General features: G+C 38.7%; 1 protein-coding gene across 5 annotated transcripts in view; it reads right to left on the reverse strand.

The window, feature by feature from the left end:
* Positions 1 to 1,984: 1,984 nt before the first annotated feature.
* Positions 1,985 to 20,724, reverse strand: part of TBC1D4 (TBC1 domain family member 4) — a 96,102-nt gene continuing 77,362 nt past the window's right edge. For 4 of the 5 annotated variants that reach the window (XM_064645893.1, XM_064645894.1, XM_064645895.1 and 1 more), the window contains 7 exons: positions 17,129 to 17,287; positions 16,166 to 16,324; positions 15,491 to 15,735; positions 12,500 to 12,659; positions 10,166 to 10,335; positions 7,814 to 7,990; positions 1,985 to 4,234 (listed from right to left, as the gene is read on the reverse strand). In XM_064645893.1, coding sequence (XP_064501963.1) covers positions 4,007 to 4,234; positions 7,814 to 7,990; positions 10,166 to 10,335; positions 12,500 to 12,659; positions 15,491 to 15,735; positions 16,166 to 16,324; positions 17,129 to 17,287 — 1,298 coding nt within the window. In that variant the 3' untranslated portion in view covers positions 1,985 to 4,006. Of the gene's footprint in view, positions 4,235 to 7,813; positions 7,991 to 10,165; positions 10,336 to 12,499; positions 12,660 to 15,490; positions 15,736 to 16,165; positions 16,325 to 17,128; positions 17,288 to 18,973; positions 19,008 to 20,724 lie in introns of all 5 variants that reach the window. The other variant, XM_064645897.1, reaches the window with a different exon arrangement.

A 20,724-nucleotide genomic window follows, 5' to 3' on the forward strand; every position in this document is an offset into this window, starting at 1 on the left:
GTTTTCATGTAAGTTCCAGCACAACAAGATGTATGGCATTTATGTTGTCTCTCAGCACATGCTCTCATCAAAAATAAAACCTATATATTGAAACCTTCTTACTTCTTTTATAACAATGAAGACTTGCCTAAGTTGCAATCTGAGTACAGAAATAGTTTGGATAAGCTCCAGAAGTTTTTTTAATGGTAAACCTACAAGCAAAATTCCCAAATCCCTTGTTAAAAAGTGGCTGCTGAGCAAGACTTCTAAAGAGAACAGTAACAGACTGGAAAACGTCTCAACTCAAAGCAAATGCCAACAGAACATTTCGGTAAAGAAGCACTGCCAGCTCCTTCCTTTGGTCCACAACTAAGGTCAACATTAAAATAAACCCAAGCAGCACACCAAATGCCAATCCATGCAGGTTCTACTTCACTGCAAGCCAGTCAGCATACAACCCATTAGGTGCTGAAGGCACAGTCATCTTTGCTTCACTGCCCAGCTTTTTACTGTCACTGCAGAGTTTCATATGCTTTCAGATAGAGAGAGTTAACTTTAAGCATATAAATTCTATCCCTTTCACACTCGATGTCTGGAGGAAGGATATAGCTAAACATTTGATAAGTTTTTTTGGAAAAGAAAGTTAAAATTTTGTTCTTTCTAGTCCCTGGAAAGACCAAGGAAGGAAAAGCATACATCAAATGCATTCAATAGCTAACACTGACAGTAAAAACTGAACCACAGAAATACAGAATCAATTACAATTCTTCTAAAGGATGGTATAGCCTGGTATAAAGCTTGACATGTTACAGCCTGCACGTGCCTGTCAACACCCATCTTTGACTACAAATACTGAGTGGATAATCACTATTAACAGTGCCTGGGGTTATTCACCTCAACACACAAAAGGCTACTCCAATTAATACCTATATAGTTTGAGGTTTAGATTAAGCGTCCAAATGTAGACCCTCTGGATCACACTACTAATATCAAATTCTTGGATCAAACTGCTGAAATTCTTTTGTATGTTACAAATTGTTCAGCTTTCTTGTATTGATATTAAGCAAAGAAATGTGAAGAGGGCACAATCAAACCACATGAGATTATCTAGATTTGTGATTTCAAGTCAGGTCTATTTTCCATAAAATCTAATGGTTTTTTTAGAGAAAAGTGAAAAAAAAGCAACTCTAAGGAACCTTAAATAAATAAATTTTGTGGAGAGAAATACTCTCTGTTTTAGGAAAAGAAAAAAACCCAACAAACAACTAACTCTCTGGACAGGTTTTCCATCTGTAACAGATGCGAATACCAGAGTTTCCTACATTAGGCCAGACTGATTTACTTCACCTCTACTCCTGGCAAGCAGTACTCCTGAGTTCCCAGCTAGTTTGCTAGCTAAAAGGACATATGTCTTCCCAGACTTTTAAAAAAGCCCTCTGCCAGTAGAAAGCAGTCTAAATTACCCGTTTCTGAAAACAGCAGATACTCTTTCCTCAAGAGTTCAGTCTCCTAGATAATCTTGATGATTATTCTTCTGAAGATAATCTGGAGGATACTTGCTTGAATGCAGACTTAAAGATACACATCCTAAACCCAGTGGCCAGGCACACCAGGATTCAGCATACAAACGTTATCATAAATGTCCTAAAACCATGAGGCACTTACCTCATTGTAGTTTTACTTCTGTAGTTTGTTCCTCTATGTTGCTATGCTGTCCTCTTCCTCCTCCCAAGCTAGATGCACAGCATAGCATATGTACTAACTGAACTGCTACAGAACAAAAATAACTTTTAACAATTTCATCTTCAGTTAAGAACAATGGAAAAAACTATTTTCCCTGACAATTTCTGTCCTTGTACTCTGGGTTTTTTGACAAATCCTGCAGGTTTTTTTCCCCACAACTAGAAACTTAAACCAGATCCTTTTCATATTTCATGTGAACAGTAATATTGAAAATGAGATTGGCACTTGAAGTGTAGAAAAATAAAACTAGCCAGAGGCCATGGGAAATGCAGCAATGACATTTATTAGAATTTCTCCAGGCATTACATGAAAAATTTTATAAGTGAAACAAAGGATAAAGCACATTCAGTGCATCTTTAAAAAAAAGATGTATCTGAATAACCTTGATTCCTTGTATTAAACGCTGCTGCAGTTCCTGGGATTTTTTTTTTATGTACACATCAGCTAAAACTTACTCTGAACAAAACTGCAAAAAACTGCCTTTTCAATTGGCATTTTCCCACCTAGTACAATACAACATTCTTGAAATATCTAGACAGATTCCACATAATTGCATACACAGTGTTAAGACCTTTCACCCCAAATGTAAAAAGAAAGTCTGTTACGTAAATCAATTATCTTTAATCAAATAAAACATCATGGAAGTAAAAAAAACCAACAAAAAAACCCAGGAGAGCCCAAGCCTCTATGTTCCACAGCAGCGTGCAGCCAATCAGCATTGTTGCTTCTCACTTTTATGTTAACGTAAAGCATATAACTTAGAAAGCAGTGATATTCAGTCCTTGCTTTCTAAATTGGACAATCTTATGCAAAAAGACACTGCTGGATTTGGCACTTTGCTTAATTTTTTTTCTTACTAAAAAGAATAAGTGTTTTCTGAAATACAGTGAAAATGATGCAACATGAGCTACTGTAACACTCAATTAACAGTTCAGACATGCACTCCAAAATACTTGTCTATTACACATTTGTCTAAGCCTTCTCAAAAATTCCTCTCAAAAACATTTTCAAATCTATATGTAACTTTTCATACCTTTATAAACATATTTTCTCCCTTGAAACGATTAGAGCTTATCTAACCTGCCCAGAACACAGAAATTTATGACTATTGTTTTAAAAAGAAGACCACAAAGCAGTATTTAAACAGAAATAGTCTGGAAAGAGTTATTAAAACTGTGCCTGTACTCCAGAATCCCCTTTGACATGTATATCCACTGTATATGTGAAAACTGAAAGGTATATAATATTTGAAACTTGCTTGGTCCTTTCTTATGCACTTACGCTCAACGTCCTGCAACCTACCTCAATTTTCTGCTCAAATAAAATTTAGAACCGCTTTCTGCCTCCCACTACAATAAGACAAGGCTTCTTGCAGTATTTCTTTGGTTAAATGAGAACCCCTTACATGCTTAACTCTTATGACAGCAAGTCTCTGGTGGAAAATTAACATCAGAATAAACAGAGCCCACAGCTGTGCTTCCTTCCTCCTGCTGTCATGACCAACCCCAGGACAGGTGGAAGCAAACAGGCCAGGAAGAAAGGAGTAGTCACTGTTAGCTCTTGACTTTGCAAGTTCTGCGAGTGCGAATAGATACCTATTTCTTAGCTCTGAGTTACGGAGGCGGAGCTATGATGCAACGCTTCTTGTTTCCAGTTCTAACATGCATGTGGAATTACACTGCTGACTGGTGCAGCCCAGGCAGCTGATGGCACTAGAGCTTTTTCTGTATGAACCAAGTCATGATACTTGTTCTGCTTATTGGTCTGTGCTCACAACGTCAGTAGAATTAAAAGAGAGGCACGCATGAGTTCACACAGATTTTCCACAGAATATGTGAAACATGCTGCCCTTTGGAGGGAAAATTACATTCTCCTTTTTTTTTCTTCAAGTATTATTCAACATATTCAATATACATATATATAAAGACACGCTATCCTCATTTCACTACAGAAGAAGCACATCCAGACTGAATTTGTTGATCACCATTATCTTGGCTTTGTCTACTGAAATTTCTCTTTTCCTTTAGGTGAACTCTAAATATACATCTACTCATCAATATTACATATGAGAATCCTTTATTTCTCCCTTGTGATTTATTTACATAATCATAAAAAATTAATAGCCTGAATTTGCATATAGACATTTGAAGGCCCATTTGTAGCTATGAGTGTCCCAGCACTAGTTTTGGATAATACCGTTGCCTATTGCTAAGTAGCTATTGAAAGCAGCATACTCATCTTTTCGTTCCCTTTTCTGAAGTGGTGCTGCCTAGAGAGCCCTGGTTTATGGCTTACTCCTTATTTTATTATTTGGGTTGTAGTTTACTTCCTTCAGGAGCAGTTCACAGTCAGACAATGCTTCTGCTGGCAAATACTTCACTATCTGCTCAAGAGTCTTTTGATACATTATCTTCTCCTGTTCCAATGACTGAACTACAGTCTTCATTCTGTTCTCTCGAGTCAAAATAGTCTCCAGGCTGGCTTCCAGACTCTGAATTTTAGCATGAGCAACCTGTAAACAATAACATTATAATAAATTGATACATTCTGAATAGCTTTTTTTTTAGTATTATGATATGGTATTGAAAACAGCATACGAGCCTACATACCAGATCCAAAGCCCTGTACTCAGCGCTGATGGGCACATGTTTCTGACAGATAAAACCTCCATTCTGAATCGATGGTCTGAACACTTTCAGACTCTTTTCAGTACTAGCTGTGTAGTTCAAGACTCAGCAATTCAGTACATTACACAACAACCGGTGAAGAATGAATTGGATTTTGCCCCTACTATGGGAGAAACCCTTAAGGCCATACAGCAGGTGAAAACTGGGAAGGCAGCTGGGGTTGATGGAATCCCACCTGAAGTCTGAAAACATGAGGGCCTTGCACTCCATGCTAAATGTCACGAGTTTGTGGTGCGCTGTTGGGAACTAGGCGAACTACCTTCAGACCTTCGAGATGCAGTCATCATCACTTTGTATAAGAAGAAAGGAGTTAAATCAGACTGTTCAAATTACCAAGGTATCACTCTGCTCTCCATTGCTGGCAAAATCCTTGCAAGAATACTTTTGAACAGACTAATACCTGCTATAGCAGAAGAACTTCTACCTGAAAGTCAGTGTGGTTTTAGAGCCAACAGGAGTACCACAGACATGGTATTTGTTCTCAGACAACTGCAAGAGAAGTGTAGGGAACAGAACAAAGGTCTCTATGTAACCTTTGTTGATCTCACCAAGGCTTTTGATACTGTGAGCAGAAAAGGTCTGTGGCAGATTTTGGAACATTTAGGTTGTCCTCCCAAGTTCCTTAAAATTATCATCTCACTCATGAGGATCAGCGCGGCCAAGTCAGATATGGCAATGCACTTTCTGAGCCCTTTCTAATAACCAATGGTGTGAAACAAGGCTGCGTTCTTGCACCAACCCTATCACAGTCTTTTTCAGCATGATGCTCCAAAGGGCCACAGCAGACCTCGACGATCAGGACGGTATCTACATTCGATATTGTACCGATAGAAGCCTATTCAACCTAAAGCGACTGAAGACCCACACTAAGACCTTAAATCATCTTGTCTGTGAGCTGCTTTACACTGACGACGACGCCCTCGTCGCCCACACAGAAGCAGCTCTGCAGTGTTTAACATCCTGCTTTTCAGAGGCTGCTGAACTTTTTGGGCTGGAAGTCAGTTTGAAGAAGACAGAAGTTTTCTATCAACCTGCACCTCAGGAAGTCTTCCATCATCCCCGTATCACCATTGGCAAATCAGAGCTCAAATCAGTCCAGCAGTTTAATTACCTAGGTAGCCTCATCTCCTTGGATGGTAAGACTGACGAAGAGATAGACAACAGGTTAGCAAAGGCATATAGAGCTTTTGGAAAACTCCATAAAAGAGTCTGGCGAAATAAATACTTGAAGAAAAGTACCAAGACCAGTGTTTACAGAGCCATAGTGCTGTCTACTCTCTTATACGGATCTGAATCAAGAGTCATCTACTGCCACTGCCTGTGACTCTTAGAATGCTTCCATCAACGCTGTCTCTGTACAATCCTAAACATTTACTGGTCAGATTTTGTGACTAATATGTCTGTTCTAGAACAGGCAGCAGTTATGAGTATTGAGGCCATGTTGCTGAGAACACAGCTGCGTTGGGCAGGGCACGTCTCAAGGATGAAGGACCACCGCCTCCCTAAGACCGTGCTCTATGGTGAACTTACCACCGGCTGCCGCATGAGAGGAGCCCCAAAGAGAAGATACAAGGACTCCCTGAAACAACATCTCAGCCTTGGCCACATTGATCAACATAACTGGTCTACTCTGGCCTCCAATCGGGAGGCCTGGAGATACACCATCTATAACGCTGCTGCTTCTTTTGAGAACGCACGCAGGATCACTCTCAAGGAGAAAAGACAATGCAGAAAGAACCGTGTCTTGTTGATACCACCTAAGGAGTCTTTCCACTGTGCCTTTTGCAACTGGACTTGTCTATCTTGCATTGGCCTTTTTAGCCACCAGTGTGATTGTAGCAAATGTCCTTCCCAAATCTTCGTTTGTGAAGCCTAGCCATGATGATGATCATAGTATTTGTTAAAGAAAGAATAACATAGCTATTTCTAAAAGACATCTGAGTAGGCAGACAATACAAGGATTGCCTACTGTGTATCATACAGTCACTACATCAATCTGAAGGATTTCTGAAAGCTTTACAGAAAGAAGGAGACAAACAAGTTGCAGCAAGCAAGAAACAGCTGAGAGTAACAAGGAACTGGAGGTGCAGGGATAAAAAGGAAATCAGCAGCTGGAGTAGCACTGGAAGAGATGACCTGCCCGATAGTGATGAATCAATGGGAAGCCTATGTAATAAAGTAAATTAGCAGGATGGAGAGGTTAGAGGGAAAGAGAACCTCAACATTAAGTCTAGAAGCAGACAGTGTTCCCTAGTCTCCAATAAAAGACCTATAGCTTCCTCTGGCTAGTTGACAGAAACCCTGGATCTCAGCAATAGCAAATGTCCCTCTGCAGGAAGTGGGGAAATTCTGATTATTCCTAGGAAAGGGCCCGAGCAGAGGAATGAAGACGCTATACAAACAAAAAGGTGAGGAAGTTAAGGAACTGAGAAAGATGCATTATAATATGGCACTCTGGAAGAACAGAAGAGCTCTGACAGAGCCTTTCAAATCAGTCACTCTCAATTATTCTATGTTGTTGGTGCAATTTTATAACAGAGGTAAAAGCCTAGGCTGCAGTAAATAAGTAAAGAGAAATAACTAAGCAAAACCAACAAAAGGAAAAAAGCGATTCCTGTTTTCAACATCAAAAGAGCACAGCACAGCAACCTTAGCCCATAAACACAAAAATAATGAGGACTTGATTTTTCCTTTTTTGCTTTCTTCTATTTTCAAGTCTCAGAAGCTGAAAGTGCTCTTTGAGCTCTTTCAAGTGCTTGTTCAAACTAACCAATATATCAAGAAATAGCCTGGTAATGAAAAACCAAGAGTTTGTCTTTCAAGAAAATGCAAGACAATACATATCGAAACCTGAAACAAGTCTTAGCCAGGCTACAGGACAAAGGGTGAATAGTGAAGGGAGGCAGGAATTTTTTAAAACATAACTTTATCTGGTGGGCATTCAGATGAAGGCAAGTCTGTTAGGAGAGACCACCTACCAAAAGTAGGACTATGAGTTTCAGCAGAAGGAAACAAAATGATACTGCCTAGAAAGGCCTGGAGAGAGCAAGTCTATTGCACTATGGATTATTTCTTATAACTTTCCAATAGGAAAGCAAACAGATGAAGGGACAGAGAACTTATTTTTGTAAGATACACAAGTTTTGCCAATAGATTTTATAGGAGATAAGAGTAGAGATATTTTGGGAAAAGAGAAATCTATATCAAGAAAGAAAGGTCCCAGGAATGACAATGGAGTTTGAAGTATGTCTAACATAAGTAAATCACTGTTGAGAGAACTGGTTAACTGAATAAGGTCTTATAGTTAGGAGACTTCCCAAATACATTTAAAAAAACACTTTCAACTCTAATGGCCAAATCATAGAAATGACTACTCTATGATTTTGTAGTCTTAAATCATTTACCTGTAGCTTCTCCAACAAATCCATGTTTTGTCTCTTCAGGTGATTGTTTGCCCTTTCCAGCTTCTCCAGGGGTTCACCTTCCTCACAGGGACTCACATTTTCCTGCAGTTCATCCTGAAGAACGTGGTACTCTACTTCGTAGGCATGGAGCTGTTTTGAAATATCCATCTCAAACACCTGCCATGAGAGAAAAGACAATTTTTAACTACAATAGGAAGCACTTATTCCACATGAATGCTTGACTAAGAGTCAACTCTCCTTGATTAAATTAATGCTTTTCCTGTTCCCTTCAAGAAAGTATTTTAAGGGGAAGTCTACAGTAGGAGCATTTTAACATCTAGAGTTCTGATTGCAGCCATAATAAATCATAGTCTTTAGAATAAATTGGATCATGCCTTTTACTATTACCAAATACCATCTCTTATAGCAAGATGTATCAGCACAAAAGTCTAATTTAGTCTAAGAATTCTATAATATGACAAAGTTTTATCCACTCTTGCTCAGGAATATGAAGAAGTTCAAGACAAAATTTTGAAATTTAAATCTCACCAGACTGTGATTGGAGCAGCATCATACAATGAGGAAGAATAATCCAGGATTCATCACGACTCTTACCTTCAAAACTGGATCTCCAAGTGCTCATTTACAGACTTCTATAAAAACATTCTTCATGATAACAGTTTCCCTGTGTTCTATCTCTGCATGAAGACACACTATTTTCTTATTGAGATACTTTGGTGATAAAGTATTGTTAAGACTATGGAACTGAGCCTCTAATATTGATGGGACCATATGACCCTTATCTGTTTACACATCTAGTCACAGCCTCTCAGCTTTTGAAAACTACCAAATATTTTAGACTAGGATTGGAAGGATTTCTACAGCGACTTTAATTTTCTGTTCCTTGTCCTAGAGATCACAAACATTCCATCAACAGAAGAAACACATGGATCGCTTAAAAAAACAAATTCTGCATTACTTTCGCTGTTCTTCAGGTAATTCAAATGAGGTAAAATTTAAAATTATATATAGTGTTCCAGTGCCATTTCCCTCTAGGTAGCTACCTATTCTTCATCTGTGTATTACAGATCTGCATAATGTCTATATTTTTCTTTCATTATCCATTATAAGAGGATGGTCCTGGGAATTACAACACTGAGACAGCCAAATAACTCCCCCTGCAGCCAGCCTAGGTGGGAACAATAGAATATAGGCAGTCTACACATGAGAAATGAAGATCTACATGTTATTTAAAAATGAATTCTTAACTAACAGCACCTGAAACATTCAAACATTAACAAGCCACAAGAATGCATCAGTGTTAACTGCACTCCTGCATATGGACATAGTTTTTTAGAGCTCTTCTGTTATCTCTGAGCTACCATCTGAAGGGGGTAAACTAGGTTCATAGTTAAGGTACTAGACTGAGGCTCATTCTCAATTTTCAGCTTCAGTGCAGAGGAAGATGATGTAGAAATGAAGATTCCAGCCACTGACAGTATTTCTCAAGAAGCTTTTCATATATCAGCAGCAGTAATTCTTTGTTTCTTTCCTATTCTAGCACTTTGCCACAAAGCTGAAATAATTCTGATGAAATAACACTATTCCAAGTCCTCCTTGCCCATACCCAGGAAAGGCAGAGATCAGTCCTGAGGGACTTTTACCTCTGGCACCTGCCAAATCTGATTCCTCCAAGGAGAGGATTGAGGTGAGAAGGAGAAGTTGCATGGGGACATTCTAAAAGTGATCCCCAGGAGGATAGAAGTGACATCCACAGAACAAAAGAAGTTTGCATGACCTTGATTTTAATACAGACCATGAAAGCAGTGCCTCACCAGCCTCCTAAGTTATAGGGTTTTAAGTTGGAGGTGTCAGAAAAGTTCTTATGGGTACTTGGCACTGTACAGCTGGAAGTTTGAAGGACGAGCAGGGGAAGTTGCTGTGATGCTGCCTCTTCCCACCATGGCGAGTTGTGCTTCCCATCACAAACTGTTAGACTGCTCAACCACCAACAGGAAGCAACAGCTGGGTTTAGGTTTGGAAAATAGGCTACTTCTACCCTTCTGATGGTGAGGGGAAATTTATAGCAAAGTCATGTTTTTTCAGTAGCTGGGACACAAAAGAACTTTTTACTAAACCTTGAGGTAGCAACTAAAGACCTGCTAAAATTGCAGTTAAAAACCCATTGAAATCCAATCACATCCTATTTGTATACAAGTTACTGAGAAATCGACTCCTTTGCACTTCAAACCAAAAGGAACATACTGAGAAGACTTTTACATATAGTTTAGGCATGATTCTTTTAAAGTAAACTAAATGGAGGGAAAAAAGTAAAGAGAAAAACATCCTTACCTGAGTAATAATTTTTTCCATTTGAGGCTGAGTCATATCTGGAATAGTGGTTTTAAGAAAATCAACAATGTTCTCAAAATTCTCACATCCCATTATAGCTGTTTCTTGACTGCTAAGTAGGCTCAGTGCTACTTTAAATATGACTTCTGTTCCTTGAAGAAAAATAATGTCTAAAAAAAATAAATTAGAGTATCATGAAAATGGGAGCTAGAGTCATTGGACAAACACATATATCTGATGGGATGTTTTTCTTCATAATCGCTCATACTGAAGATGTATTCAGTTCAGAAGAGCAATCTGTCTTATTTCAACATGAGGTTGAAGCATATAAAAATTGTCTTTCATCTTACAGATGTGAGAGAAAATATTGCACCTTTTATGTCTGAAACAGTTACCTGCAATAAGCATTTCATCACTGTCTGCTACAGACTGCTAGCTGGTTTTAAGTGCATCTGTGACTGAAAAGCAATTGGGAAGCAGACCATAACACAACATACTGACAGAAGCCAGTCCTTAAACAATCATGTAGATTCCATAACCAATCACATTACTTTCAATAACATGTAGTGATCTTACTGGTCATAACCTAAGCCCCAAACCCTTACTTTGAGGTTCAATTATGTGGATGTTGAAGGGAAAGCCTGGGCTCTGCAGGTCAGTAGACAAAGACTACAGAAATGAGAGTCCTGGTGACATTACATAGAATTCTGCCTCAGAAGCAGAATTACTGAGATGAACACAGAACATGAGTAGTTCAAATAAACCTCCTGAGCTGCTGGCTCTGTCACACCACAAAGAGTTTGTCTGGGGCTACGCAACTGAACAAACCCAACTTCTGATCCTGATACTGAGAGGTCATCCCTAGCCTGATCCAGTATCACAGGATGAAACCAGGACACCAGTGAGGCTGCCATCTCCCTCAAACGTAGTTCGTAAAAGTCTCCATTCTCAAGTCTACGATGCACATTCAAACAGCATAAACATAATTTGTGAATGGTAGAGCCATTTGTCCCTGGTATAGGACAACAGCCCAAATGACACTGAAAATGCAGAGAATCCAAAGCACTAGGAAGTAAAACAACACAGGGACTTTCAAGTGTTAAAAAAGGAACATGCCCTTTTAACTCATTTACAGAGAAATAACACTGACTCTCTTTTCCTCCCTCCCTCTCCACCCCTAAAAAATTAATTTCCAAAAAACCTCAAAACCCAACAAAAAAGAAAACCAAAAAATGCTTGAGTGTCCTGGAATCCAATAATCCCATTGGGAAAGAAATATTAATGCGATTGGTACACTATTGAAAAAGAGTTACACCAGTCATTCAATCACAAAAACAGCAGCCAAAAAAAGTTTGCTGTAAAAGGAAAAAACTGTCTGTAATGGAAAAATGATTAGGTAAAAAAAAATTTTAAAAATTAAAATCAAAACCAACCATCCAGCCAAACCTCTCTTCCCCCCAAAATCACCACACCCGACAAATTGAGAACCTGACACACTCCAGTAATAAAACATGAAACAAAGTCAGGTAGAATTTCTTAAGAAAAGCCAAAAGGTGCCACGTGAAAAGAGAAAAATTGAAGGAAAAAAAATCTGATTTAAGAGGAAGTACATGACATATGCTCCTAGATTCTTGGGGTATATCTGAGCACAGTGAGTTTTATATTAATAAATAAATTTGAAAAAAAAAAAGCTGCATTACTAAAGATTTGGTTAAGGTGGCAGTTCTTACTGATAAGAAAAGAAGACAAAACTAATTACTTGACATTCTGATACAGTAAACACTACAAGGCACAAAAATATTAAAGCTTCTGTAGTACATGTTACCTGAAGAGAAATGTATCATTAAAAAACTATCTAAATGGAGTAAGAGTAATACTAAGACTCAGAAACTGTTCAATACATACATGAACACCTGAAACAGCCTTTAAGTTCAAATTTGCTGAAAATTTTTAGGAAGCACTTTAGAATCAGAATTCCAAAACAAATGCATTCTCTTTTTTCAATTTGCAAGTTGAACTTTTCTGTGGACATAAACTGCATGCTTGATGCATAAAATGCATTTGCAACAATAAACTTTCTGCTGTTTACACTTCAGAAGTCTCTTGGATAATATGAAAAGACAAAATTAATTGCTCAAGTCTGATGTTTCAAAGAACACCTTTCAGTTTTCCTCTTTAAAAAGGAGCTGACATCCCACCATGAAAAGCACTGCTACTTGCCACCCACAATGGTCACCCCAAATGTCCCCAGTATGTAGAAAACTACTTCCCGAGAGTTTCAAAACACAATGGACATTGTTCTTTTTATTACTGCAATAGAATAAACTTTCTTACCAAATACTCTGGCTACAAATCCTAATGGAAACTGAGATGCGAACAGTGTAAGAAACCATGGTGCAGCATAAAGACTGGGACTGATTTCATTTTCTTCAAGATGATTATACAGGTCTCTGTGATAATCATGTAGAAGCCTTGAAAGCTGATACATCTGAATCTACAGTGCATGAGGGGATTGGGGGAAGGGGGAAATAAAGAAAGAAAAGTTCAGCTTTACTCAGCTTTCCAAATCATTCACATTTCATTTGAGGGAAATTACCTCCAGTACACATAGCACTGTAAAATGAAGCTTAATTGTCACCTGGGGCTTTGAGTGATATCTACTCACAGATAAACAACCTGCCTCTAATGAATTAAAACTAACACAGCATCCAATAACAAAGAACAGTTTGAACCTAATTATTAATGCAGTATCATTTCAGATTCATGGGTTTAATGTAACCAAAGAATATATTGTTCTAACTTTATCAACAAACCAGAACTTTCAGTCTTGCAGCAATGAAAGTAAAGGCACCTCTTCCAAGATGTCAAAACTCTCCATTACAGAGTTGAACTATTTATGAGTAAATTTCCATATTGCAGCTTTCGGACTTTGAATTTTTGCCATATTTTTGCTGCATTTAAAACTCCTGTGCTACTTCGGACATCACTTTAGACAGCTTTTGTACCCACAGAATACATTATGTACAGAGGTGTCCAACATACATATTTCCCAGCACATCTTCCTATAGTCCTGAGGAATTTAAGATACTGATGCAAAAAGTGTTGCTATACAACCCATAAAAGGTTGCAAGGCAAAACGATTAAAAGGTGCTATTCATTGCTAAAAATACCACCCTGTGGCAAACTATTTCCTTGCAATTTTGATAGTTTATATGACATGGTAAGTCACAGCACAGAGCAATGCTTCTTTCAGAAAGCAGAAGATGAGAAGCAGACATTGATTAGTTGTCAGGTCCATTTTTGTTGCCAACAGTGCTTTTGCTTAAGGTGAATCCGTTCTTTAATAAGAAAATTACTCATCTGGCTACTTTCCTACTTCTAGAGTTCATGATTCTTCTCTAACAAAAGCTGATTGCACTAACTACCTGGTTAGTCAGCAGTGTCCACAGGCAGAGAGATCACTTCTCATTTAGGCAAATCAGCTAAATTTGTGCATGCATTTGAGTCCTTGCTTTAATTGCCAAAGATACCAATTAAGTACAGTTTGTACAGTATCAATACAAAACACATTTACATGTGAAGTTAGAATTGTACCACTAATCAAGTTAGTTCACTATAAACTAAGGATCTAGATTACTACTTTTTCCAGACAACAATTAAAAAATTTAAGTCAAATAAGTTTTCATTATCCTGAAGAACCATACAACATTTTTCTTCTACAGGACTGAAGCTAATTCTGCCTATAAGCTTACTTGTGTTTCAATACTGGAAATGCAAATGTTCTACTCCTGTTAGAAAACAAACCAAATTTAGTAAGATGCTCTAAGTCTTGTCTAGTTTGTCTTGAGCAGACAAAACTCTACTTTTGTGTATTACAGAAGACTGGCCTAGAAGCAAACTGTGGGGAAAGTAAGGTCATTTAATTTAAAGGGCAAACAGTACTACAAGTGGAAAATTTTCTGAAATTTAAAAGTGTTCTTACTAAAAGCTTCTGGCAATGAAAGAGTCATACTCATTTAAACCAAAATGTGAAATCCTGGACATATGAATGCTCTCAAATCATCAGATGTTACTGAAGTCTACAAATGCAGTATAACACACAAACACTAAGAGAGCATCATCTAGGGGAAAACCCACAAACATGTATTTATCACACTTTGACCCCCACAGGTTTAAAACACATTTGTGGGGTGGAATGGAACATGGAGGAGGTAAAATGATGCTACTTATGGCTGTTCACCCTTAATTCATCAACAAAAACCTTGTTACAGCATACTTACATCCACAGAAAAACACTCCTCTATAGTTTTTAGAATAAACACATACAATTTCTTTAATTACAATCTATTCCATTGCTCTGGAGATTTGTCAAATAAGCACCTGAAGTGACTGGTCATGAAAAGTGGATTCAAACTCTCCTTTAAGTTCCTACTTAATTTTAAGCGTTTGCTAAGCAGGTAACATGAAAAACACCAGGAAACTTTTTTATCTGCCTCTTAGTTTTCTCCATTGTGGACTACAAGCTTTAACTCAGCAGTGGTATATCCCTTCATAATATTAGGGGTTTATAGCATATAAGTTATTCTAGTCAGTGGATAGTCGCATGTCAAGGTGAAAGATTTCTCAAACCTTAAACCTGGAGTTTATATAGATCTAAAAGATTTTCTGTCTCCTTCTTAAACAGTCTTGAGTAGCTAGCTGTTAAATAATATTGCACAGCATGCATCATTGCTTAGGAAAATTAAATGATTAAAAATTCTTCTGTTTTCTCTCTGTATTGAGGGGTGGTGGACTAGAGAACAATGAGAGAAAAAGATGAAACTATGAGTCTAGGCAGAGCTGCCCAAAGTACAAATGCCTGTGGAGTACACTGACTGGCCACTGTGTGTCACTATTGACTTGACTTGGGGCTACAAGAGAAAAATCTACATCCAAGTGCTCATGGACTGATAAATAAAAAAAAATAAAAAAATCTAATTAATTTCTAAACTCCATCCATACAGATGCAAGCATATCGGGTTTGGGTTTTTTTTGGCATAAGGATGAGAGAGAAGTAAGGAAAATGAAAGGAAGAGCAAATTAGCAGAGAAAGCAGAATTTCCAAAGAGGAGATGATGGGGATGTGTGACAGTAAAAGTCTACAAGTCCTGAACTTCTCTGTTTTCAAACTGAGAGGCAGAGAGGGGGGTCAACAATAGAATACACATGCACTTCACAACATCCCAAACAGCATAAGAACTTCATAAGGCCCTGGAGAACAAAAGCAACCCCTTAGAGCTCAAAAGTAATTTAAAACTCTAGTTTGCTCTGGAAGGACTGACTTACCTGTAGTGACATCATGTCTGGCCTGTACTGTTTACGAAATCCAAGGTCATACATGAGGAATTTCAGCATTTCAAAGGCCTGTTCTTCACTCATATGTAGAAGCAGCACTCCAGCTACAAAGCTTATACCTTGACAATAACCCACTTCTTTGTCCAGCAAAGAGTATGCTTTCAGGAGATTAAAGAGTGATAGCTGTCCTGCTCCCAGGTGGGCAGAAAAGTAAGGATGTGTAGGGAATGTGCGTCCTGATGCAAAAAGAGAAGAGTTATTGATAGTCAATTCTTTTGAAAAAAAACCCAATCCAATTCATCTGACAACCAGCCCTTCTCCTCCCACAGATCATTTCTCTTTGTTTTTCATATGCAGGTTCCCTTTAGTCAGGCCAGTCTGTATTTTGTCACTGATTTTAAACTTTATCCATTGAGCTCATTTACTATTCTCCTCTGCATAGAACTTGCAGAAGTGACTGAGTTCTCTTTTCAAACAGATGTAGAAGAGCATAAATACAAATGGCATAAACTCAGAAATCATCTGCTTAGAGGACACTAAGTGGCATACACAGAATGTATCCTGTGGTGATGCTCATATAGCATCTATCTCCAGCAACATCTTCTGTTAAAACTGGTATGTTTTCACTCAAAGACCCACAGAACAAGTCAGAAAAAACAGACATACCTAGATCTACAAGGATGGCGTGCTGTTGAGCGGTCAGTTGCTTCAGAAGTTCTTTGTAAGAGATGTCAGGAGGCTGTTGCTTGTTTGGCAGCCTGTGCCTGACTCGATGTTGCACAGCCAAAAACTGCCATATTTCTCCCCGACGACTTTTTGGTACACCTGCAGGTAAGTCAAAAAACAAGAGGCCTAAGCGAGGGGATATTTTTAGTGCTACAACACAAGAATTTGCTTTGTCATAATCTTGGCTGAACCACTCTGGTAGCAATTTAAACTTCCCTTCTGTACCATAGCCAGATTATACTGAATTATTTTTCAGCATCTGTAACACAGATATAAGACTCCATAGAAGAGGAAAAAGCAGTATAGTCAGACCCAACATCTGCATTATACTAACAAGGCCCTTAGGATACCCTCTTGGCCTATGGCTAGTCCACAGGAAGATCTACTTCAAGCCAAAATCCCCAGCCTTTCACTCCAGAAAATGGAATACTAAATAACCATATTCCAGATCTATAACATGTGGTCGTTCTGACTCTCCAAAGCTTGGCTGTGATTCCCCTAGGTTTTGGGCACAGTCCACAAGGAGACATTATGGTCCAGCCTTCTGGGTAAGTAAGTAAAATTAGAGCATCTGAAATTCAGAGTCCATTGGATCCACTGATCAGAAACCAGAAGGTTACAGTGTTAGCCACAGAGTCTCCAAGTTCAATCTTGAATGTAGCAATACGTGGGAATAAGAAGCTACTTCCAGGAGTATGACTATACATGCTTCTACATTGCCGACATTGTAAGCTGCAAACACAGTGGAACTAATTTTCTGTTTGGCAGCAGGAAGTGCACCTGTGAAGGTAATTTTTTGCTACTGTAAAACGTGTATTGATGGCAGATTTCTTCTGGTATCAAAAGGGAACAAAAAAATACAATCTTCAGACTTCATAGCTAAAAGCCCTCCTACATAAATACCTTCTTTTAAAGTGGAATGAATATCTTCCATGTCACATCGGATTTTGGCTCTGCAGTTTAGTAACTTCTTATCCCAAACATTTATGGCATCTTTCTGACATGTACCAACTTCATCATAGTCCAGTTTTACTTTTCTTGATTGAAGCTCATCTCTGCTTGCTAGAGCACAGAACACAAAGGAAGAGCACATGGAAAACCAGAATATCAGAAAATTACAAGATACAACAAATACACAAACCCCATTCATTTTAGATATAGCTCTTCAATAATCTGACTAGAGATAAATACTCCTTCTACAATTTATTAGTTTATAGCTCAGATGGGGTCAGCGTTTTGTCATAAGATCCTGCAGGTAACAGTTTAACTTCTGTTATTGGGTCATGAACACGAGTAATTCATGGAGCAAACAAAAACCACTTTTTCAGGCTTGGGGCAGGAAGAAAAACCCACTCAACACAACTTCACAACACCTGCTGCTTCTTTCAACAGCAAAAACACCTTTGACCATTTTACTCTTATTTATATTAAACAATTACAATTGTTTTAGTATGGAAAGTCCCAAACATATGAACGTATTAGAGGTATAGGCAAGCATGCTAGGCAAATCTTCTGAATGAAGTCAGTCACGCTGGTTCCATTTCTTACATGTCCCTTAAGAGAGTGATAAGAGCTCTTGGCAGCACTAACTGGCATCATCAGGGTGACTAGAGTAAACAGAATGAACCAATGTAAACCATATCCAGAAAGGTACATTTGTGCTGAAGCACAGAACTCCTGTTGCTATAAACATAAAGGGTTTACTGCATAGGACTACCTGTGGTGCAAAAAATTTATTCCAGAGGACTCACTATTTCTGAAATAAAGTGGCATTGTTACTTTGTTATTTCATGGAGGAAGAGCTTTCATTTCCATTACTGAGAAATTAAGTGTGGGTATTTTATCATACATGATACATGTGCAGGAAAGCACTCCAATTCCTCTTACTACTGGTGTAAAAAACTGCAATCTAGACTTGAATGTGTCTTAATTTAGAGAGGTATATTTAATCATCATTGGACTGAACTGCACATTCCACAACATGACCTCAGAAAGCTGCAGTCCAATTTATCTCAAATTTGCCTTGATCTGTGTGCAGTACTTGCCCCTTGCAGGAGCCTCCTTCCTCTTACAAACGTACGGCCTTTCCCCATCATCACCTCTAGGTAAAAGCAAACTCTTGCTCAACCTGCAAAACGAGAAAATCTGTTCCTTTGCCTACTGATCTCACTTGAAATAGAGTCAATATTGGATGAATCCACAGAATCATTGCCTAGCCCTCTTCAAAAACGACAAATTATTTCCAGAAGCTTTATGTTACACCTCTGAGAACTTACCTGTTCAAGAATACAGGAGGCCTTGTAGAAGCAAGCATTATACAAGGTGTGGTACACTGCCATAAAAATGGGAATGTGATCTTACCACAGGATTTTGCAGTTCAGTTGGGGTGATTTTAAATGCAAGTCTATTGTTGTACCATTTCACCCAAGAATGCTCACTCTTGTAAGCAGTATGCAACAGATTCAAGACAGCAGTAACATATTTCAGTGTGACAATGAACTCCAAGATTAACTATGCAGTTAACCCTAGTGAAAGTCAGCAAGCTTGACTATTGATCATACTTGTTCTACCTACTATTCCACCCTTGGTTGCTTTCAACCATCCTTGTTAACATTCTTCCTAATCATTGCTAGGTGGCCTAGCATTTTTTGCAGCTCTTATATTTCTAGGTGATCTACAGGAAGAAGCAGCTTCTAGATTCTTAGGGAAAAAAAAAAAAAGCAAGTTTGTGCAATTGACAGAACTTACCTTCTGTAAAACAAAGAGCTAATAGTATTCGAGTCTCCTCGACAGCAAAAGGAATAGGAAAAGAGGTTCTATTAATATTTCGTAAATTAAAGTCAATAAAAGATTAACAGAAAACCACTAGAAACAATTCCATAGCAATTTTGGTCTTAAGTCAATCGTATAGAGGTAATAAATTCGCAGCTAGGAACCTGGCTTCAAGTAAAGAAATTTCTGCATTTCTGTTACTACATCTCCCTTTCCTGAGATCTGCATTTAATTACAGGCTAGGATGCCAAGAACTACCCAAACCAACACTTGTTTGGAATGTATCAGTTCTGTGCATGTCCTGTCCATAAAATGGCCCATGTTCTAACAGCTCACAGAAAGGAAACCTACAGCTAGGAGTTCAGTTTACTTTTCACCCTTTGAAAATAAGATGTTGAATTTTAGCTGGCCAGAGCACCAGTTTCACCAGCAGTATTTACGAACCTGAATACAAGAATGAGACAAGCTCCTTGGAGCACAAATCAGGAATGGGGGCTGGCAAATGAGCACCAGTTTGGAGGCCCTACTGCCGACACTCCTGTTTTCACCACAAATGATCAGGTAGGAAGAACTTCCTTTCTACACATCCGTTACAGAATGAAAATAACTTGTCACTGAGTCTTAAGGATCTGGATTCATTCAACGGTTTTCAGTATCCCCGCATAGGGCAAGTATGGCAGAGAGTTTGTCCCTCAGCAGCTCAAAATAACAGAGGGAATAACATGAAATCAGTAACTACAGCAGATGTCCAGCTTCCTCACCCCACAACAGACTGTTAAAACGGTTTATGAAATGAAGATTTTGGCTGAAGTTAAAACAGACTTCTCTCTAATGTTCCCTCTGAACCTAGGAGTTTCCACAGAAGTGTGTGTCAACTGGGAGACAAACTGTATGGAGAAACTGCACAGAGAAATACACTACACGTGTGGGAAATACATTCAACGATGCACTCTTATTGGGACATCGAAAGACTTCTGTCCTAGTTTTTTTTCCTCTCCTTGCCTTCTCTGTAAGCAAGACTAAACAAGGAAAAAGAGTTAACTGACCTTAAAAAGATTATTATGTTTTGTCAGAAGAATCATATTACCATACAATAACGTTATACAGCTGTGAGGGACTGAAAAAAGTTATTAAAAAGTTATTAGTGGCTTGAAACAACTCGGGGGGGGGGGGGGGGGAAGAGGGCTGATTGGGTTCTGCCAAGGGGGAATGGTGCTTTGCCCCCCCCATAACCTGCCTCCTTGAGAGCCACTGGTGCAGCTGTCAGTCACTGGCACACCAGGAGCACTGCCCCATCCCCACCACCACCCTGTCCCTTTAGTCCAGCCCAGAATGGCTATTAGCCATTGGCACACCTGAAACCCTACACCACACCGCCTGAAGCCCCTAACCCAGCCCCTTATGGCTGACAGAGCTCTCCTGTGCCTCTCTCTCTCTCTCTCTCACTTCTTCCTCTTCTCCTAATTCCTTTCCTTGATATTTGGGTAATTTAACCCTAGATAGGTTGGAATTTGCTAAGTCAAGCTTTGTGAAATGCCATATGTTGATTGAATGCTTGTTTTAAACTTTGGCCAAGTTAGCTTATTTTCCAAAGTTTGCCAGTAAAAGTGAGTTATTTTGACCCCCTGAGAAGTGTCATAGTGTTTCTCTTGTGGGTGGTCTTGAGGTCTAAAAGAACTGAAGGCCCCTTTTAATAAATACCTCACGGGGGTTTTGGGAGCCTTGTA

This window comes from Pseudopipra pipra, chromosome 2 (assembly GCF_036250125.1).
Source record: "Pseudopipra pipra isolate bDixPip1 chromosome 2, bDixPip1.hap1, whole genome shotgun sequence".
NCBI lineage: Eukaryota > Metazoa > Chordata > Aves > Passeriformes > Pipridae > Pseudopipra > Pseudopipra pipra.